Source organism: Fusarium oxysporum, chromosome 2 (genome assembly GCF_000149955.1).
Source record: "Fusarium oxysporum f. sp. lycopersici 4287 chromosome 2, whole genome shotgun sequence".
NCBI lineage: Eukaryota > Fungi > Ascomycota > Sordariomycetes > Hypocreales > Nectriaceae > Fusarium > Fusarium oxysporum.
Genome location: NC_030987.1, coordinates 5,235,485 through 5,256,612, shown reverse-complemented (window position 1 = coordinate 5,256,612; position 21,128 = coordinate 5,235,485). Strand labels below are relative to the sequence as shown.

General features: G+C 45.5%; 4 protein-coding genes across 4 annotated transcripts; 1 reads left to right on the top strand and 3 right to left on the bottom strand.

Annotated features, from left to right (window-relative positions):
- Positions 1 to 5,926: 5,926 nt before the first annotated feature.
- Positions 5,927 to 7,000, top strand: FOXG_15918 (uncharacterized protein; the record flags this gene model as incomplete). Its single annotated transcript, XM_018396019.1, has 3 exons — positions 5,927 to 6,231; positions 6,611 to 6,896; positions 6,950 to 7,000. The coding sequence occupies 3 exons, from the start codon at positions 5,927 to 5,929 to the stop codon at positions 6,998 to 7,000; spliced, it is 642 nt and encodes a 213-aa protein (XP_018256554.1).
- Positions 7,001 to 9,410: 2,410 nt separating this feature from the next.
- On the bottom strand, positions 9,411 to 9,575 carry FOXG_22264 (uncharacterized protein; the record flags this gene model as incomplete). The annotated part of the gene is made up of 1 exon (XM_018402663.1): positions 9,411 to 9,575. One exon carries the CDS (start codon positions 9,573 to 9,575, stop codon positions 9,411 to 9,413), a length of 165 nt encoding a protein of 54 aa, XP_018256553.1.
- Positions 9,576 to 16,755: 7,180 nt separating this feature from the next.
- On the bottom strand, positions 16,756 to 17,283 carry FOXG_15916 (uncharacterized protein; the record flags this gene model as incomplete). The annotated part of the gene is made up of 2 exons (XM_018396018.1): positions 16,756 to 17,043; positions 17,101 to 17,283. The coding sequence occupies 2 exons, from the start codon at positions 17,281 to 17,283 to the stop codon at positions 16,756 to 16,758; spliced, it is 471 nt and encodes a 156-aa protein (XP_018256552.1).
- A 3,301-nt stretch (positions 17,284 to 20,584) lies between these two features.
- FOXG_22263 (uncharacterized protein) lies at positions 20,585 to 21,004 on the bottom strand (the record flags this gene model as incomplete). Its single annotated transcript, XM_018402662.1, has 1 exon — positions 20,585 to 21,004. The coding sequence occupies one exon, from the start codon at positions 21,002 to 21,004 to the stop codon at positions 20,585 to 20,587; it is 420 nt and encodes a 139-aa protein (XP_018256551.1).
- Between the last annotated feature and the right edge of the window lie 124 nt (positions 21,005 to 21,128).

The following is a 21,128-nucleotide window of genomic DNA, read 5'->3' as shown; positions in this document are numbered from 1 at the left end:
AGAGATATCTGGGCTGTCTTCGACCTCTTCACGGAGGTTCACTGAGGCTCATTTACTGCATGCTCTATCAACACGAAAGCCGGGTGTATTGATCTCACTGGAGTCCACAATTTCTGGAGCAAGATTGAAGGGGCCGAGATGAGCAGCGCAGGTGTTCTTATATATCTTGAGTCTGGGGGCTGGATGCCACTGCCTCTGATCGAGGGAAGATAAGAGATGTTGAAAGATTATAGGATAAACTTCAAAATGGTTATTTCATCGATATATTAGCCCTCCGTTTTATACTGCTGCATCCCTTAGATAGGACTCGGTGAAGTAGGCAAAAGCTATAGGCCAAAACACACGGACTCAAGGCGGTGTTGCCCGAAGACTTTAATTGTTTTAGCTTGGCGTCAAGGCTCGACGTAAACAACAAGGCGCTGGGGGGGTATGGATCGTTGTTATTTTTTGTTTTTCCTTTCTTCCTTTTCTGTTTTTGTTATTGTGATTGGTATCAAATTACAACACGATTCGGTAGCGGCTACTAGGGTTGGCGATTGAGCTTCTAAGCCCCTTTACTTTGCGTCATTTTCAAACACCGGTTACGGGGATATCCAATAGGGTCAGGGAAAAGCAGCTCAGACTCAAGTAGCGTATAAATACCACTAAGCCTGATTTGGTACTTAGCTGATGTATCTTTTCAGGCTCTGAAACTCAGCCTCAAGCACTGATTAAGCAAACGAAGCGTATATCTCAGTGAAAGTGAAATGATATCACAGGTAGCAGATAGACAAGCTCTGAGAAATAAACTAGAATAAAAGACAAAAAGTCTTAAGTTAGTAGATAAGGCAACCATGACTAAATGTGATATTCTGAGAAGCTGCTGGCAAGCTGACGTACTATCAAGAAATTAAGAAATTCATAGGAAGGTCCAGTTCTAGTATCGTCCCTATTTCGGCTTTCCGTGCCTCGGGCGAAACATCTTGCTCCTCCTTCGTTCTAGTCAGCATCACCGGTGTGTTCAGGTTATACTTCTGTCATACCTATCTGGTTGCGTGGCGGTGAGTGTCTGTTCTCAGCAATCTGCCTGGACGTAACCTGAGCCACCCCTGCTAGCTTGGTATATTCAATGAAAGAGACAGTTATTCAGTTAGGCTGTGTGCCTGATGTTTCAGCCGAATGGTACGGGTTGGCTACCACCCGTCACTTCGCCGCCCAGGGTCACATGGTGGCCGTTCTTGACGTGAACCTGAAGACAGGCCCTACTCAAGAATATAGGACATGCGAATCCGGCTCCCCCCAGGCTTGGATCCTTAGGGGGTCTTAGTGGAATTCGCGCGGGCAGTCGACAGAGGCATTTTATTTTGTCAAAATTCAACCACAACGATGCATCTAGCGATATGTATATAAACCGATAGAGACTAAAGCAATTAATTGATCAATCTCCATAGAGCCATTTTTTATTCACCGTTGGCTAAAAAACACAGGAAAAGAAAACATCTAACTCGATGTCGAGACAAAAGCATGGTCTGAGCTCAGAGAGGCTGCTTACGAAATATCGTTACACCCTAGTCGCTTGATCGAGAGCTCAAGCCAATAAAAGGAGGGCTTGGACCGGACGGTATCCTGGTAGGCTCCACAACGATATCCTAAACAAGGTAAGTCTTGTTTTGCCCATGGAACTGGTCGAGCGAGTAGTCAAGCAAGCACTGTCGAGACTAAACGACCGGATAGTTGCAGACATCATTGTTTTGCGCACAAGCTAGACTTTTTCACCCTACATAGGATGAATTCAAGATGCCATACATATGATTTTAAGAGGCCACTTGGTTCGTCACGAGATTATCATATATCCTTCGTCACCGAGTTTACCATCCAGGACCACCTAGTGGGCACCCTCACCTAATGGGCCACCAAAATTCCAATCTTCCCATATAAATCCAAATATTAATATCCGCAAAAACAGGCCCGATTCTCAATTAATAAATAAGGTTTTAAAGAGAGTTTCTATAAAGTTATTTAAATTTTACTCTCAGCATGTTTTTTTAACCTCCTAACTGCTCCATATATACTAGCAGTGCTTTATTATAACCATAAAGTTATCACTTTCATCCTCTAACCCGACACCTACCTTAATTACCAACTTAACCTCCTTATCCACATCCACCTCTATTTCTGCCTCCTTTAAGTTAGGAAGATCTTCTCTAGTTATTAGGGCCTCTATTAGAGTCTTATATTATCGGTTCAGGTTTAGTACTGCCTTTCTTTTCTTCCCTTGCTGCAGCTAAGCTATCTGCTCCTCAAGGCCAGTAATCTGCGCATTCTAAACAGCAACCTTCATCTCTAAAGCTTCTAGCCCCTTTGTAATCTTACTATACTTCCGCCTAGTTAGGCAACTTTAGTGCTTAGCTATTTCCCTTACTTACCGGCTTATTTTTAGCCTATTATCTAAGTGCAGTAGAGGAGGGCTTAGTATCTAGAACTCTTCTAGTAGTTTTTCTTTATTTAGTTAAATTTCAGGATATGCTAGAGCTTTATAATAATTTATTAGCTAATTTCTAATAAACCTCTAGCCAGATAAGTTAATATCCTTCCTAATACCTATCTCTCTGGCTTTTATATATGCCTAAATAAAATTAATTTTATTAATTAGCGCAGATTAATTAAACTAATAAGATTTTAAAGTTCTTTCTAATATATGCCTTTAATAATATTAAAAATTCTATTATCTAATAGTTATAAACTATAGGAATAATATATAAGTAGGGAGTAGTAGTAAATATTATTTAAAAAGTATATAACTATTTACTTATCCTAACTGCTTATTAATAACCCTATAGTTGGCAACTCTGTAGTAAAAACACTAAAATTCTTACCTATATATAGCTCCTATAACTATTAAGAATAATAAGTCTTATATCTAATATATTATAAGGCTTTATTTAAGGTAAATAGATATTCTTTAACTGCTTAAGAGCCATATAGTTATTAGTCTAACTGCTTAGTAATATAATATAGTATTAATCTACTATTAATTTAAATTCATTTAAAAACCATTACTTCTATAATTTTTTTCCTTTAAAGATAATTCCTAGTTTAAAGGGTAGCTAGTTATAGTAATAGCCTTAATAAATAAGGTTTATATATATAACTAAACGCCTTTTAATATTACCTTCTTCTTTAGGTTAAAGCTCCTAGTTATAAGGCTATCTAGGCCTTATAGATAATTAATTAGTTATATCTTATAAAAACCTATAGGAAACTTATAGATAACTTACTAAAACCTATTATTATACCACCCTAATCCATATTAATTATATTCTTAGGCTTAATCTAGCTATACTTATTCTCCTAGATATTAAAGTACTAATTAACTACCTTTAAAGTAAATCTATTAAACCTGGCAGCTTCCTAGTATTTCCTAAGCTTAGTAGATAATTATAGGTAATACTTAATAAATCTAGTAGTCTAGTGCTTATCTAGAGGCTTATTATTGCCTTATTATTTAAGGATAGCCTTAATATAGGCATAGAGCTGGCTATACAAGAGAGCATAGCCTAGGGGCTCTTATTGCAATACCTAACAAATAAAGCTCTCCTCTTGGCTCTTAGAAATACGCTGGTAGGCCTAGATATATTTATTCCTGCTTACTTAACCAGAAAGTCGCCTAAAAAGGGTAAACTAAGGCACTTTATATTTCTAAGCTGCCTTATTCTATAAGAGGCCTCTATCAGTAGTATCTAATATAGCCTTAGCTATGTCAGCTTTGGTATAATTATAATAAACCATTATTGAGGAAGTTCTATGTAGTAAATTAGGTGAAAACTCGGCTTAAGTAGATAGAGTCGCCTATGGTATATAAGGTGAAATATAAAAAGGTTTAAACGACTAGAGAACCAGGCCATGAGGCGGAACAGGGAAAATTTAAGCCGATATAAGGATTTTACGAAAGAAAAAATCAATATAATATAGGGTTTTAGTTTGCAAGTACCTTCATTGCTGGCCAAATACAGTGCAATTAAAAATTTGGATTTTGTATGGGAGCTGGTTATCCATTAGGTGGGGTTCTCCATTAGGTGGTCCCGGATGGTATGTAGTTTGCCGTATGGATGCTAAGCTGAGCTAGGCTTGCTAGTCGCTTTGCCAGACTCATAGAGGAATTACCTAATTTGGAAAATAGTTGAATGAAACCCACGAAGCTCAAGTTTAGCTCTGAAGTTAGGTTAGTGGGCCACCTACCCCTCCGAGCCTAGTCTGGCCAGCGTCTTATAAATCGTCTTAAATTAGAGGCCCCGTCATCTTTTTGCCATCACGGAGGCGGCGTGCGCAAAAGAAAGCCGGCGTTTGGACTTTCTTCCCCGTTGCATCACGACTCAAGAACTAACCCTTGGCTAGACCTAGATAAGGTTACTTGATAAGCAGAGTAAGGCAAGAGCAATATTAATAAGGAAGGTTTTACTACTCGAAGTGGAATCAGGCTCGTGAAATAACGACATCTCTACCGCCTTAGCCTACCTAGCGGTATACCACCTCGCAGAGGAAGATGATACGAAACTCATCGACGGGCTATTGTTTCAAATTCCCGCTAGGACACAGGTGACTGAGAGGAATCAACTTACTGGAAATGATCATGGTCAGAGATTGTGGTACCTATTGGATCAACATGCACCTCCCTCCACCTTGTTCATGTCTGGGCTGGTCATCGCAATCGCCTTTTGCCGGTAAACGGTAGCCCCTAGCGCGGATGCAGCGAGTCCGCTTGGAGTGCAACGCCGACATGGTAAGGCTTGTCCTTTTAGCCTTCTGGTATTGCTACTAGTCAGCCCGAGACGCCAAAGACAGCATCATTGCTCTATATACTTGTGAAGTGAGGCAGAAAAATCAACTCTACTAAAGTTGACATAGTCATTGCGCAGTAGGGTGCCAAAGGTAAGGTCGCAAGTCCGGCCTGCAGATGTACATCGCCCACAAGCTGGCCTGCCTTCATCACATTTGATACGTCAGCGTCTGTTTCGAAGGTTTCCGTCATGGCCGGAAAAGACACTTGTATGCGACGACGGAAAGATGACTTACGCTCCCTGCACTCAATCTGTGCCTTTTGGGTCGTTGCTTTTTTAGCCCGGGGTCGGTTAGTAGTATCAAAGACTAAGGCATTGACACCTGGTTGCTGCTGGGGCTAGAGTCCCACATGTGTCAGGAGATGGTTATTCAGTTCCTAGGCATGGTTTAACCTGCCTTAGACCTCGGCTGGGAGATGCCTGTTTCATTGGCATCGTTCTGCCCCTTGCTGAGGGGTAGGGATCTTAGACTTAGAACAATCGGGTATTTGCCTAAAATTCGCTCATCGCGACTAATGTTGCCCCAATCAAGGTGCAGGGCACAGGGACTGGAGAGCAACTCGGAACTGTGGCGACCGGCGTCGCCCTGCGAGTCCAGCAACGCAGCAGGTTTGAGTGCTCAAGGATTTAATTGGGCAATGAGGCGAGATTGTTCCGTTATGTCACCAAAGAATAAAGAACAAAATTGAGGGGGCCGGATCCTCCTTTGAGTGCCACTTTGAGTGTCACTAAAAACCTAACTAACAATAAGATGAGAAGTGCAATTCCTCTTTTTAGTAAATAGTGGGTGGAGTCTCCAATAACCGCTAGATTTGCTAACTTCCGGAAGTAGTGGGAACCAAACAAAAGGGTATTGAGATGCGAAGTTAAGCAAGGAGCATATAACCCCAATTCGTTCCTTGAACAGATTTCAAACCTGTTTTACTGTGGCGACTTTTGACTTTGCAACCTCACATTGAGTATACATAGATCAGTAGCCAGCCATGGCTCTGAATACGAAAAACGACATGGCATCCTCGCCCTATTACACGGTGGTCCGCCCCAGCAGTTCGTAAACGAGGAACCAGCCAGTTTCCAGACGCTGACTCATAACAGATTGCCTTGACCGCATGTTCTACCTTCAACACCGAGTGGGAGCACAGTCAAATGTTTTGGTCTCAGCGCACTACGCTCCAACGACCCCAACTCATGATCGCCTCCCGAAGGAAGCTGTTTATTCGGCTGTTTATTCCATCGTTGAAAAGTACCCCGAGCTGAGTCTCATTGCGGTTCGGGAAGCGTCCAACAATGGGAAAAAACACCGCTTGCTGCTCGCAGCAATGCATGAGATTGACCTCGAGACATGTGTCGAATTTCACGACGATGAGGAACCCGTTGCTGGTCCCAAAGTCATCGAACGTATCCACAATGAGTGGTGTTGGACGGATGAACAGTTCAATCCTCGAAAGCCCTTGTGGAAGGTGGTCGTTATTGGGGGCTGTGAAGTCGTCTTCGTCTTCCATCACATCATTTGCGACGGTCGTTTGGCCAAATGTTCCACCACGAGTTCCTTTCTGCCATAAACTCTTTTGACCAAGACCACAAACCTTATTCCTATATGCCAAGGTCGATCCAGAGAGAGTCAAGTTGAGCAAAAAGACAGAAGAGTTTTGGACTAGCAGCACCTCCGTTATTCGAATTATCCACGTCTTCGTCATGCTTATTCTGCTTCGATTCTTCGTCGGGAGAGGACTTCTGTTCACGAACTTGCCCAAGCCAAAACAACACACCACGTCTGTCTTAATCGAAGCTAGCCCCGATAACCGAACTAAGACACGAGTCGCCACCATCCGCATTTCGGCCGCCAGAATGCGTCGCATCATCGCCGCTTGTCGAGAGCGCAAGACCAGCTTCACACCCCTTCTCATCGTCATGATTCTTTCCACCCTCGCTTGCGATTACTATCCTGAGGCCAAGGTTGGTCTTACAAACTGCGCCCTTGACATGCGGTCGCTGTATCCGCAGGTGCAAGATGGGGGGAGACTTCTTCAATGTGGTGGCGGTACCAGGAAGCTCACCTGGCTAAACCGCTACCGCCGGGTATGTCGGTCCGAGTCCAGCAGGAAGGGACATATTACAATGGACGTCGATAGGGCATGGCAACTTGTGAAAGACTATCGAGCCGCCATCGCCGGGGCAACTGAGGGAAAGGAGCCCCCGGTACTCGTGGCATTTCGAGCTGGCAATGCCATTGCGGATGATCTGGAGGGCACACTGAAGTCCACACTCCCGGCTTTAGGTCTACATCTCAACAATTGCTTTCAAGTTTCAAACCTGGGATCATTTTCAGTCACGGAACAACACGGACAGTGGACAATCCATGACATGAGCTTCTCAGCTTCCACAGTCAATGGAAACATTAGCTACAACATTGCTGTTCATGTTGTGGGGGTGGAGGGGGGTGATACAGTTGTAAATGCGTCTTATGAGGACGGGATCTTCACAGAAGAGATGATCACCGGCATTTTGGAGGGGACATTGGGGAGAATTGAGGCTATGATGTAGCTGAAATATGAGCGAGTTACGGTTAGGATTAAAGAGTCCAAGCAAGGTATTCTTTACAGTACTGTGCTGGTAGTGTCGAGTTGTTAAAAATGCAGTATGAACTGCATTCAGGAGCCTATATCATAAGGTCATAATAATAACATGAGACTCATTAATTCAACGACACAGAACCAAACTCAGAAACGGGCTGCACTCTGGACAAAAGAAGTTGAATGCCATTACTACAGAGCTAAGCAAAGCCAAATACTCGCTGCTATAAGATACGAGCCTCTGAAACCAACTGCGATCTTTTGGCCATCTTAAAGGAATATTTCTATGGTAGGTGGCGCGACCATGCTCCTGGTGTCTTCGTCATTCGCGTCATAGGTGTCGGCCGTCCTCAGTGAAACAGAGCCGGATGCGGATCCGGGGGGGGGGGGGGGGGGGGCGAATTGAGCCACCTCGAAATTTCAGCTTCTGTCGGAGTGGCATAACTGACAATCGAATACCAAAATGCGTCTCCTTTGGGGGCAAATATCAAGGATCGCGACGGCGGACAGGACGAGGGAAGTGCTGAGCGCATTTAGCTGCAGCTAAGTCAATACAATTGGCATAACAGTGACAGGGATTGGGCCGACCTTTTATATTAGCAGTGACCAGTGAGTTAGAAGGGAGGTCGTAAGGGCTGTGGCAGACAAGATGGAATTTTAGGATACTTGGTTGCTTCGGATCGCGTGGTGGGTTGATACGGGTTGATGCAGATCTTCCTTTATGACGAAGGGCGAGCAGGGTGGTGACGGCCAGTCAAGCCGAACGCGGTGCCATCCCACTGGCCATTATCATTGTTGTCGCTATCGCTGCAGAACGCAACATCAAAGCAGAGACGTACCTCGACGACGACATCGCGAAGAGCGGTTTCCCGGATGGGCGAAATCTAGGGGGGAGCTTACACCCTACGTTATAGGTGCACAGCCCCCGTGAAGCCCCCCATGCTACTAGAATGTCCGCATTTGCAGTTTTTATCAACATTAGCACAGCTTCAACAACGCGGATCTGCTACAGTCCACGCACCCACAGTTGTGACACCAGGCGTTTCCACGGCTAAAGTCTGTGACTTGTTGGTAAACTTCTAGGACTAGGTATAACTATTTAAGATTATTAATGCCAAATAGGACATCAATCCCAAAACCTAGTAAGGTATCCTTACTACGCCTTATTATAGACCTTTATGATAACCTTCCCTCTTGCTTGCCCTGACTCTACCTTATCCCACGCCTTAGCAAACTTGCTAAAATTAACCATGCTGTTAATGTTTGGCTTCAGCTTGCTAGCCTCTAATAGTCCTATAATAACATCTAGATCCTTGCCGAGTAGCATGATAACGAAGAATAGGCTATAAACCTCTTTTTTTATATCTTATAGGCAAGTCTCCTCTGGTATACCGCAGACACTAATAAGGCTTCCCTTATCTCGAACTGCATACCAGGATTAGGCAAGTAATAGGCCTCTAATATAATTAAAGATAAGGTTAAACTATCAAGATTTGGCATCCTTAGCCACCTAGTTGCTAATGCTTTCTTTTATATAATCCAGCACCTCTATTGCACTAAGTTCTTATATAAAGTTAATATTCTTTAGTCTAATAACAGCTATAATAGCAGCTGCTCTGGCCTCTTAAGTAAGCTAGATAGCCTAGCTACTAACTCTACCGGCTCTGGCGGTAATTAAAACGCGAATCTTTGCGTTTTTATCTTGCGCGGCTATATTGCCTGATAGCGCTAAAGGGTCTAATATGCCATATGTAAAGAGGGACTGGTATGCTATTAGTATGCTAATAGGAGTTGCTGCCATTTCCGCCTAGCTGAGGTTCCTGGGCCTTATTATAAGCTCTGGTATATAAGCTAGAACATACTTGGCTGCAGCGCCGGGGCAGGCAGTATTAATATAAGCGTAGATTTTATTACTAGCCTTGAAGCCGCTGTTCGCAGGAGCAGAGATAATAATCCCTGTAAGATCCTGCCCTAGGATAGGGATCTTATTTTTAGGTATAAAGCCGGGGAACCAGATAGCCTAGTCAAGCTTGCCCTTAATAGGAGCAGTGGTATAGACCTTTACTAGAATATCCTTAGGATGAGTAGGCATAGGAACGGGTTGCTCAGATAGAGTGAGCTTATGGGAGTGTTTATTAGGCTGGAGAACTGCCTTTATCGTAGCCGGGAGGTTGAATGAAGCCATGGTATGGGTAAGGATGAAACTGGACGAGAAACCTCTGCGTGAATGAGCATAAGCTCTGGAAATGATTCTTAATATGCGAAGCTGACTGCGGCTCTGTCTTTTTTTTTTTTTATCCCACCTGAGTTGCTATGAATATTTATACATTAAGCCACGTCTATTCTTTCTAGTCACGATGCCCTTTGCCCAGCATCTCTGCTAAACTTGACTACAATAATCTCGTACCTTTTTAAAACCAACGTGGCATAAAAGCACAGTGTTTTCAGCACTTTCTCCCTGATATAGCAAGTGGGTCGGATCAGTTTAGCTTCGGAGGTGGACATTGAGACATTTACCAGCCCCTCTCGCCGCATCATGGCAAAGTCATCCCAGGAAACCGGTCAATCAGGTTCCAAAATCGACAAGCCTCGATGGCTGAAGGATTAGTCAAAACGAAGTAATCAAGCCGATGAGTGTAATGCTGACGTGTCGCATTACTTTTTAAATTGCAGACTCTGAGGGGGCTTGAGCCGAGGGATCCGGAATGCCGGCCCATCTCTGTTTTAGTCTCTGACCTCTGTGCCCCAGCAGTAATAACATTATGTGACCTAACGTATCTCACCACCACCCCGCCCCAACACCGCCACTTCGCGATAGCTTCATTCCAATTGCATTAGATTACGAATTTAATTTATTTCTCAACGAATATAGCTTTAAATTTAATTCTTTTTTGGATACCGTTTAAAAAATACCTACTTAGTAGTCTGTGTTTTTTTCCGCTTTTTTGGACGTATCTCTGCAGCTGGTTCGTTATTTAACTTCCAGGTATTCCTTTCAGCCCGATCACGGGCTGAGATCAATTGTGGTATATCAGGAAAAGCCTGATTAGGGTCAAAATTGACCTGCGAGCGGCCGGATGGCCTCTAAGCAGCTTCTCAAGCTCTTATGATCGCGATTGCCTCGTCTTTAGTGCAGTTTTCGGCTATCTTTTGATCGAGGGACTTGCCTGCCTTCCTGAGGATTAATCTGATGTCCCTTTGCACGTTTTCTGACGCCTAATTCACCTTTAAAGGCAGTTTTTTAATATCATGACTGGATGAAGGCGTCGCGAAGATATTATCGCCTTGTGGAGCTTGGATTAGTGGTGTTATAAGGGGGTTTGAAATCACGGATCGATGCTCTTTAGGCTTTAACTTTAACCCTGCCTTCTTAACGTCGACAGGATAAATTCCAGATACTTTAAATGCATTCCAGATATTATCCTGACTAAACGCTTTATTGGAAGCTATTTTATATGCAGTTGCGAAGATCTGTTTCTGCCGAGAGGATGTCGCCTTGTATGTATGTATCCCGGCCGTCTTAGCTCGATAATACCTCTTCAGAGCTGCGAAAATGCCTATATCGAGAGGTTGAGTGATATAAGAAGAATGCGAAGGCAGCCAACTGAGCCAGACCTTGTTTATATATGCCTTCTTCATGAATTCCACAGAGATATGAGTCTTATGTTGATCTAGGACGAGAAGTCTCCATTGTGATAGGTCTTTTGGCGTCGTCTCAGGGAGAAAAACATTATAAAACCACCGTAATAGAATCTCCATATTGCTCCAGCCCTTCTCACTGCATGTGTATTTCCAATCAGGAATAAAATCGCCAAAGTTCTGGCCCTGTGACGTTTTTCCTATATATACAATACACGGGGTTAGTCGCTGACCTGTAGCAGATATAGTCTCGAGGATTGAGATCCAAGCCGAGGCGTCAGACTGTATCTTCTCTGACGAAGTCGTCAGGACCGTTCCGGCAACAACCCCGGCCAAAGACTCCCCTTCTTGGACTCCAGTTTCGTCGAGATTATACATGCGGTCTGAGCCTATGGATAACTCTGCAAATGGCCAGAAGACCACGATAATACTCCCTGAGTCCCTCTTCTGTAACTGTCTTCCTTCTTGCAGTAGAAATAAGTCGTGATGGCTTTAAAATAACACTCGTATGATGCCTAAAGAAACAATCGACCCAGTTCTTGCCGAGGTGCGGTCTAAGACCGTTAAGTTCAGCAAGATGCTATGCATATAAGTGTATCTCTGACTTCAGAAGAGGCTAGAACGCCTTCTTACGCAGTATAATAAGGTTAATAAGTTCCTTTTCCTGTACAGGAGTCAGAGAGAGGAACTTTTCATATGCTATTTGTGTCGGTTAAGCACCGTTGATCCGATCCCTTAATATCGAGCGAGGAATAGTCTCCAGCTTTGATGCAGCGCAAATACTCGTCTCACGGGCGTCTAAAATGGCCCGAAAAGTTCTCATTTTACGATCAGGTATATTTAAAGTCATTTTAAAAATTTGGAATTAATTAAATAAGAATTACAACCGTGAGATATCCACGTCATAGATGCTATCTGTTGGTGTTAAGACTATCACCAATCGGGCGGTGTGGGGGGTGGGCGGGGTGGTAGTGCCCGCAATTACGTCGTAATTCGCTCAGACCACGTGACGACTTATTTCCCGCAAAAAGCGGCCCGTGAAATCGTGTGCGCGGCGCCTGATAAGTGCTTTTGATAAGTTCCCCGCAACTTATCAGGCCCCGTACACAGCCGAACTGGCAGCGATCGCTCATGGTCTCAACTACCTGCCGGAGATGAAGTATCGAGTCATTGTGATCGCGACAAGTAACAAATCGGCTGCATAAGCTATAGGTAACCCCCGCCAGCAGTCAGGTCAAGGACATATACGAGAGATATATAATACTATAGAGAAGCTTCAAGGAGATAGAAACAGAGTTAACCTTATCTGGCTACTATATAACAGCGAGCTTAAAATCCAGAAGATAGCCAAGATGTCAGCTTATTATGCAACAGAGCCGTATATAATACCACAGAGAGTAATAATTAAAGCAAAGACTATAATTATTAATTAAATAAGGGTAGATCTACAAATAGAGAGGAAGCTACTAGATAGAGTAGGTAGGCATTCTAGAAGGGTCAACTCGGCTCTGCCTAGTAAACATACCTGCCTATTATATAATTAATTATTATAGAAAGAGGCCAGCATGCTGGCATAACTAAGAACCAGAATAGCGCGACTAAACGGTTACCTATATCAGATCAGGGCAGCACTGATGGATAAGTGCCTATGTAGGCAGGCAAAGGAAACGGTAGAGCATTTCCTCTTTTAATGCATAAAATAGATAATATAATGCAAAGAGATATTTTAGTATATAAATAAGAAATGCAGTAACCTCTCTTTCTACCTGGGAGGTAAGGCAGTATTAGACGGTTAGGAATAGAAGCCAGATATAAACGCAGTGCAGGCTATAATCAGGTTCAGGATTACTACAGGTCGCTTAGAACGGAGATAACAGGAATACTACTAACCTAGTAATATTTTATTAATACTAACTAATAACCTATAATGCCCTTAAATAATTAATAGCAGGTATTACTTTAGCCGCTAAAGATAGGAAACTAAATACTTAGAGGAATTACGCTTTAAGTTAAACTGCTACTACTAATAATTACAAGGACTAAGAAGAAAAGCAATAACTAGACTAAAAGGAATAAGGTAAGAATTATATAGGCTTAGCGAGAGCAAGGCAATAACTAGCAAAGTGTATATACCTTTAGCTTTAGAGCCCATTAGGCGTTGGCCTACCGGGCATAATAGACTTGTATTATCAGGCCCCAGATAGGAAAAAAGCACCACGTAGAAAGGCCTCGATTAACCGAGATGGCCGCAGACGACTCATACACGGCCGCAGACGAGCATGCCCGTGCCGCCCAGAGGGCGGGCCTTCAGGCGAAGAAGGATAAATAGCCGGCAAATACGGCATGGAGTTATACTGCAAAGTAGGGTTCCGTCGAGGTAATTTACCGAACGGTAATTTACCTATCTGACCAAGGTTTTTGACGTCAGAAACCTCGAGGTATTTTGCATGTCAAAAACCTCTCATTGGCCAATGCCCATTTCATCTCCACTATTTTCCATATCGGTCTCTTCCCAACCCCAGCCATCCACAACAATGGAGTCTTGGAAGGCGTTTTCTATCTTTATCAGCCAAGCAACGTCAACTGTCTCCCAACCATTCGGTTCTGCCGGATTATCTTTGACCGTCTTGAGCCTCTTTAGCACCCGACTGTTCATATAGATGAAAGTGACCTTATCGGTGCTAAGTGGACTAAGCCGATTCCGAAGCTTACAATGAAGGTAGTTCGTAGCACTAAAGGAACGCTGTGAAGGAACAGAGCGCAGAAGGGAATTTGGTGATAATTTGTGTGCTGCATCGGTTATTTGACGCGCTAAACCTATTCCGTACACCAGCTAATCCTAATATGGCCACTCACTAAGCCTAAAATGGGAGAGTTTTTGACGTAAATTACCGCCAAAAACCCCCTTTAGGAATTTGACGGTCAAGAACGGTTTTTGACGGTCAAAAACGGAACCCTACTGCAAAGCAGCAGGAGTGGAAGATGCGTTCCCCTGGCCGCCGCCCTCTCTTTTCCCCTTTGCCCTTATTTCTTTTTTTTTTACGTAGAGTCCCATAGGCGGCTAATAAACAAGAACTTATAGGCCTGGTGCTGTATGCCTTAGGCTGCGGCAGACGGCTTACTTTATAGCTGGCCCGACAGCAAGCTTATAACTCCAGATAAGCTAGCAGCATGGCTTAAAGAGGATATCCTTTTATAATAGGTTGCCCTGCTGCAAAAGAAACCACGGGCACGGGGTAAGGGCAAGGGCAAAGGAAAGGCTATATAGTTACGGCGGCAGCTCGAACAGGGGCAGCTTAAGGCCGCGGCCTTGGCAGAGGCCGAAAGCCTAGCCGAAGCCCTAGAGGTCCCCCTGGCCGATGCCGCCGAGCTACTTGTAGATAACCGCGAGGGCTATATGCCACCCACGGCCCTTATGCCGGCTACAGCAGACCTTACCGAAGGATCTCTGCTTATAAGGGGCACTATTAACGCCTATATCGCGGCTATTATTAAGCTCTAGCGGCTCTAGGTAGCCCATAGTAACGCAAACACTAAAAACCCCCGGGGCGCCGCCGTACAAGGCTTCCTTAAGTAATGCGGCCAGCAGCAGGGGAAGCATGAACCGCGCCTCCTTTAAAGGCCGCAAAACCGACGGGATCCAGGCCGGCTATTTACCCAATAAATGGCTCCGGGTCTAGGATCTCCTTCTCAGCAGGGCCGCATATATGCCGCAAAACCTCTATACGCAAGTCGACCTCTTATTTGGCCACTACTACCTCTTACAGGGGAAAACCGCCGTAAGATAGAGCTTACAGACCTGTCTCTACTTGACTATCTGTCTTTAGAAGGCCTGACCCCCTGTAGCTATCTTATTACCCTTTTGCAGATAGTAAGCTAAATAAGACGGCAAAGAAAGAGTTTATAGGTGCCCTCCGGCATAAGGACCCCTTATTCTATATGCAAGGGGCCTTAGTATAGTTCTTCTTCTGGCGCTGGCATATCGCCGGCAAGCCGTCCCTGTCCTTCCGGCGCCGCCAGGACTGGTATTAGATCAAGGTTCTTATCAGACAGGACTGCAAGCAGGAGCTTGCATACCCGACGCAGCTATAAGAGACCTGGCATATCTTCGGTGCTGCTGGCCTTATAGCATCAAAGAAGACGCACCTACCGCGCCAGTTTATGCATATTATCGCCGGCTTCTTGGCATCACCAGGGGACTACTTCCTCGTACATGCAGCCCACGAGCCCCTATACATCTTATAAATACAGCTCTGGCCATAGATCAAGGAGTAGGAGCCTCGCTTTAAGGCTTATGCATGCCGATAATGCTAGGCAGAAGGCGGCCTCGACGACAACAACCTAGCCGCCGACAGCTTCCTTAAGCTTATGCAGCGCCTGCATATAATACTATTATAGGACCTGGCTGTATTACAGCCTCGCTACCTGTTGCTACCCTTCTTTGCCTATGCCCCTTTTAACAGGCCTAAATAGGATAAGTTCGCCGTCGCCGTTCACTCCGACGCAGTAGGGGCTACAGAGCCATTAAGCCTGCTTATATAACGCGCACTGCCAGAGCTAAGCGGCGTATTGGCGAGCACGCGCGAGGCCGTCTTACATAATAGCCAGCGGCTGGCCATCCGGCTAGAGGCCCGGCTAGAAGGAATTCAGGGCGGCCTCAATGCCCTCCTCCAGGGAAAGGTCCCTATCACCTTTACCGGCCACTTTGGGGCCGGGCCAGCAGTGTCGCTGGCGCCGTTGACAGCTCCTACCTTGAACTTCGATACGGCTCCGGCTCTAGCTCTGGCGCCAGAGCCTCTAGCACCAGACATGCCCGTCGTTACAGCCCTGGCCAAGGCCTTCACAGTGCGGGACGTCTGGAAGGAGTAGGAGGAAGGGATTACAGGTCAGCCTGCTATACAGGTGCTAGAAGAGACATAGGGAAGCCGCTAGCGCCCAGGGAATAGGGTCAGGGTGCAGTTCTATCGCCGGAAGGTGATCTAGGATGACCTCTTGGCCCGTACGGCGTCCAGTAAGAATAAGGAAGAGGCCATTACAGAGCTAGAGCTCTTATGCGCTGGTCAGAGCTTGAACTAGCTCGTCGACGAGCTCAAACAGCGCCGCCGGCGAGGCCAGGGCCAGATACGGGTACAGGTAGGGACCCCCGTGCCCGATAGTGCAGGACCGGGGCCGGGACCAAGGCCGATTCGGAGCCAGGGCCATGGCCATCGGGGGCGTCGGACTCGGCTAGGGAGGAGGCAGACCACCCCTTATCAACAGTAAGCCGGCTATTAGGTAGGATCTTTATATATTTATATGATGATACCTATCTCGTATGCATCTATTTACCTAGAGGGCGTATTTTTAAAGATTAAAGATCTACAGCATCAGCGCATTGCTATCTCGTAGTCCTTGCAGCAAAGCCTAGCCCCCCCTTCCCCCAATTCCTTCCAGGCGCTGCACACGCAAATATCTCGGCGCACGGTAGCCTATACGGCGCTGCTCTTGAACCAAAAGCACCGCCGGAGCGTAGCTGTCTCCCAGCCCCGGAATGGCCTCGATTAGGCTACAAAACATCGAGTTATTGGCCTGCGCAGCGCCGGGCACTTATCAGATGGTAGTTATGTAATCACATACGATTTCCCGAAATTACTCCGCAAAACGACCCCACGATAAGTTCTGCTTATCGTGTACGTTACAATTGATTTTGTTATTGACTACTAGGGATCCTATGAACAGCAGTATGCCTAAGCTTGTCTCAACACCACATCCGTTGTACAGTGGGCAGTCGACGCTTCTGCCTTGCAGATCTCACTGCCGTTGGCAGTGTGATCCCACCTGCGCAGCTCAGGAACCCTGGTGCTGTTGGTATTGGCAGCGCTCTGGTAACTGTTTAGCTCGTTCTGGCTCCGGACGATCTTCGCAATTAGATCGGCCATCATGATTTCAATGATAAGTTTGACACTATAAGCAACTGGATGAAAAACGGCGTAGAGGAAAGGGTTCGGCAACGACATCATGACTATTATTAGGATCTGCAATAAGCAGTTAGCTCTACTTCCATAAGATGCGGAAACTCTGACGGTACCTACGTCCATGGATAGAGAGATGACAACGACGCTGACATTGAAGTTAAAGAGCAGCTTATATTTTATCAGGCCGTCGGCTATCAGTTCGCGCTTGACCTTATGGAGAAAAGCTGAATTCAGGGCAAGGTCCATCAGCAGATAGAGCACCTTCTCGGTACGGTCCCAGATGTCATTAATGTGCAGCATTTTTTTAGACCGGGTCAGCCGGGCAGGTATCCATATGCAGGCAACTGCAATGTTAACTAGGCCGACGGCAACAAGGAGAGATAATTTCAAGTACTTGGCTCTCTTCTTGTTAACCATAACCAGGCCCAGCCGATTCGCAATGATCTGCAAGGCTAGCTGTGTCTGAAGGTCCAGAGGATGACGCTCCCAAAAAAGAAGCCAAAGCTACTCACGTGTGTCTGTCAGTAACTCATTAAGATGGCGGAAGGGCTTATGAACGATCGACGCACCTTCCCTTCAGGTCACCCCGAACGTATAGCCAATTGATGACGGCTTGAAGGAGATTGGCCAAGAGTAGGGTCCATACCCTTGAGGAAGTTAATGTTAACCCTAAATTATCCAAGGAATGAGAACGATTACATCCAAGTGTAGAGGTTAAAGAATGACCTTGTTCTCTTGTGGATGGCAAACGACTGTTGCGCAGCTTTTATGCTGGTTAAAATGACAAACCCTATCGTGATGCCAAAGTAAATACTTGGGATTTCAAGAGAGTATACCGGCGCTCCGAATCCCCTAGATCCCATGTTGGCTTTAGGCGATAGACTGACCAAGAATGCTTCAATACAGGTTTAGGAAAAGCGGCAGGAAAGGTCGTCAGCGAGGATTCAGGATAGGGTGAGGAGCTTTAGTCATATTTATGTATCGAAAGATCGCAAGAACTGTTAGCACTAAGAAATGGTGATTTTCGACCCGCCGCTTTGGCTTGGTTATGGATGACAGAAGAGACACACACACAAGTCTATTACGCCCGGGTAGGCCATTGCCCAGAGGGCTCTATGAGTTAAAAATACATACATCTCGCTAGTTGTTGCCTTGATCTCGCCAAGCCCATGTGGTTCTTGTCTTGTTCTTTCCAGCCTGGTCATCGCTTGTCTCAGAAGAGACAGTGACGGTGCACGACGGCTGGAATCCAAGTTCGTGGCTGAACGGACCTTCCCGGACTAGTTGCCAAGCTCATAAGCGAAACTGTGTGGATCACTTTCGTGGCTGAGGCGTTACCATCAGACGTCATTGTGACCGTGCGCCTTAAAGCATGATGTATCCACAGACCGCTTGCTTACCAGTCAGTGTTAGAAGCCAACGCCCATCCTGATTCTTACTGACTCATCAGCAATGCTAGCAAGTCCATCACCGAATAGGATCGCAGTTACCATCTGCGTTTGCTGGTGATACCCGTCACTAACAACTCCTATTTGGTCGCAGGACAGTAATGGGAGTTAGGGACTCGGTAATTTGAACCCGATCGATAAATCAAACTTAACTGGTCGGTACACGCATACAGCTTCCCTGGCACTGAGCGAGGCACATGTCAAACGCTTTGTGCCTGAGGAAAGCCACGACGAATTCTGTAATTGGGATAAACAACACTAGAGGAGACGGCGTCAACTCTCACGATCGTTAGTGCAGATCGGCCCACGAACCAGACTCTTGGCTTCTGGGTGGGGATCCAGGCTTCAATAGATCGTGATCTGCGGCCGGCACTTGATCCGGCGGCGGGGTGACAAGTCACTCGCATGCACCACAAGTGGTAGGTCGTACTCAGTTGAAAGATATTCGCCGGATGGGGTTCCCCACATTGCAGGGACATCCCCTTCAACGTCGTCAATCTAAAATGGACGTGGTTGGCACTAAACTGCCAGTAATCTTCACAAGTCAGTTAGCGCCTAACCGGAGAGCCCCCGGTAGTTTGGGCCAAACTACCATTCTGGTGTTACAGGGGTGGCCGGGCGCGGACCAATGGCCGTGCAGGGACACGCGGGGAGGCGCGCGGGGGTCGGGCCCGGGACGTGGACAGGGGGGGCCAAACTATTGTTAGATTGGCGGCTGGGAGAGGGCTCCACTTTCCTTTATCACAATATTATTATTCTTGCATCTAGAAAAGGAGAGTGTTGCTAATAATATAAACAATATGGTATTGCCAATATGGACCCCTTCGCAATATTATTGTATTGCCAAGGGGTACATATTGTATTACCCAATATGAGCATGACTCATATTGTATTCATTGCCAAGAACCCAATATATTGGCAGTGTGACAGTACACCCAATATATTCCACGCGACCCCATCATTCTACCGCTTCTGCATAAATCTCGTCACCCTGAAAATCTCGTATCCCAAACCATGACTTCAGGCACTCTAGTGCTTCAATTACATCACTCCCAAGTCGATTTCGGCGGTCTGTAATCGTTATCTTTGCACCAGAGAAGAGTCTTTCAGGCTCCGCACACATTGCAGGAATTGACAGTATCTCCTAAGAGCTCATAAGGCCACAATCCGTACCCTGGCCCACCCTATCCCTGTCATCATAGCAGTACGAGCAGGGTACCAGTAGCTTTAATTTCCAACTTTTCACAGCCAAACTACTGTTGAAAAAACTGGGAATCCCCCTTATCTTCAGGATTCAGACTATTAGTCTGAAAGTCCTAGATTTAAAGTTCAAAGTCCTAAATGAAATCAACTAGAGATATAAACCCGAGAAGAACTCTTATCTCAACAATGAATAACCAAGTTTTACAAAATATATTTTTTTTCACCTAGCACTACTGCGCAATATAAACAACAGTTCGTCTGATTTTTGTCCCTCTGGTGTAATCATCGTTATCTCATGCAAGGTTGAATAAATTGATGAATAGTAATTATTTATAAATCCTTCGTCAATGAGCTAATTCTTATTAATGAAGTATGCGCCAGTATGTATGTAGTTAATATTTTGTTTTTCGGCATCGCTTTAGGACGAGAGTGTGAACATCTTTGGCACGGAAGCTGGTCCTGTTTCTCGAACAAATATCACATTCTCGCCGTTTACAAGGCTAGCGTTTAGCCCGTAATTAATTATGTAGCTGTTAAAATAAATAATGCGCTGAACCGTATACTCTCGAAGAACCTCTCCACTGAAAGAGTCATACTCAAACCTACCTCACTCCAGAATTAATGCCATGAGAAAATGTATAGGTAGCTGGATTGTGACATTAGGAATTTGATATGATTAGAAATTAATTAATGCTTCCATAATATAGAGTAATTACTCCTTGCTACTGTTCTGTCTCCATTTACACAATTCCGTCACCAGTGTTGGTGCTCGGAATACGGCCTTCGGCAGTCTTCTCGGAGTATACATGATCCTGTCCATAGGTTAGACTGGGAAGACGTACAGGCAGATTGTTGTAACCCTCACATAAAAGGCGCAAACTAGAGATAAGAGCTGAGCGACGCACGGCTCTTGCCGCCTCGGTTCCTGGACTGCTTAGAGCCAGCCTTCATCACGCACTGGGGGCAATTGGCACAATTTCCTCAGATGACCCTTTTGGAAGATGCTTGGCTTGGTCTTTCGTATTATCCCGGTAAGTCTTGAGGGCGGAGTGTATAGCCTGGAAGAGCTGAGCCGTCTGACGAGTTCGTTCGTCCATCCGCTGAGAATGCTGAGAAGTTAGTTTCTGGAGCGTCTCAATCTTTGCTTCTTTCTCGACTATTGAACGCCGCAGTGCATCATTCTCCCCGCGTAGCTTGAGAATGGCTTGTTCGAGGGACGCGAAGGTGTCACTTCTCGGCTGGGCCTGCTGACTGATATGGCCAAGTGGGTTCCTTTGAGACGGAGGTTGGGATAGGGCGACTACTATTGGAGGGGACATCTGGTTCCGGGCGGACTGGGGAGGCAAGGGTGGTAGCTGCTTCTCATACATAGCCAAGAAGAATGTGCTGTATGTCACTGTGTTCGTTTGGACTTAGAAGGCCACAGCTTTTATAAGTATTAGCTAAAGGGTTGAATAAGCTATAAGAAACACAGCGATCAGAGGGTTTCAGAAA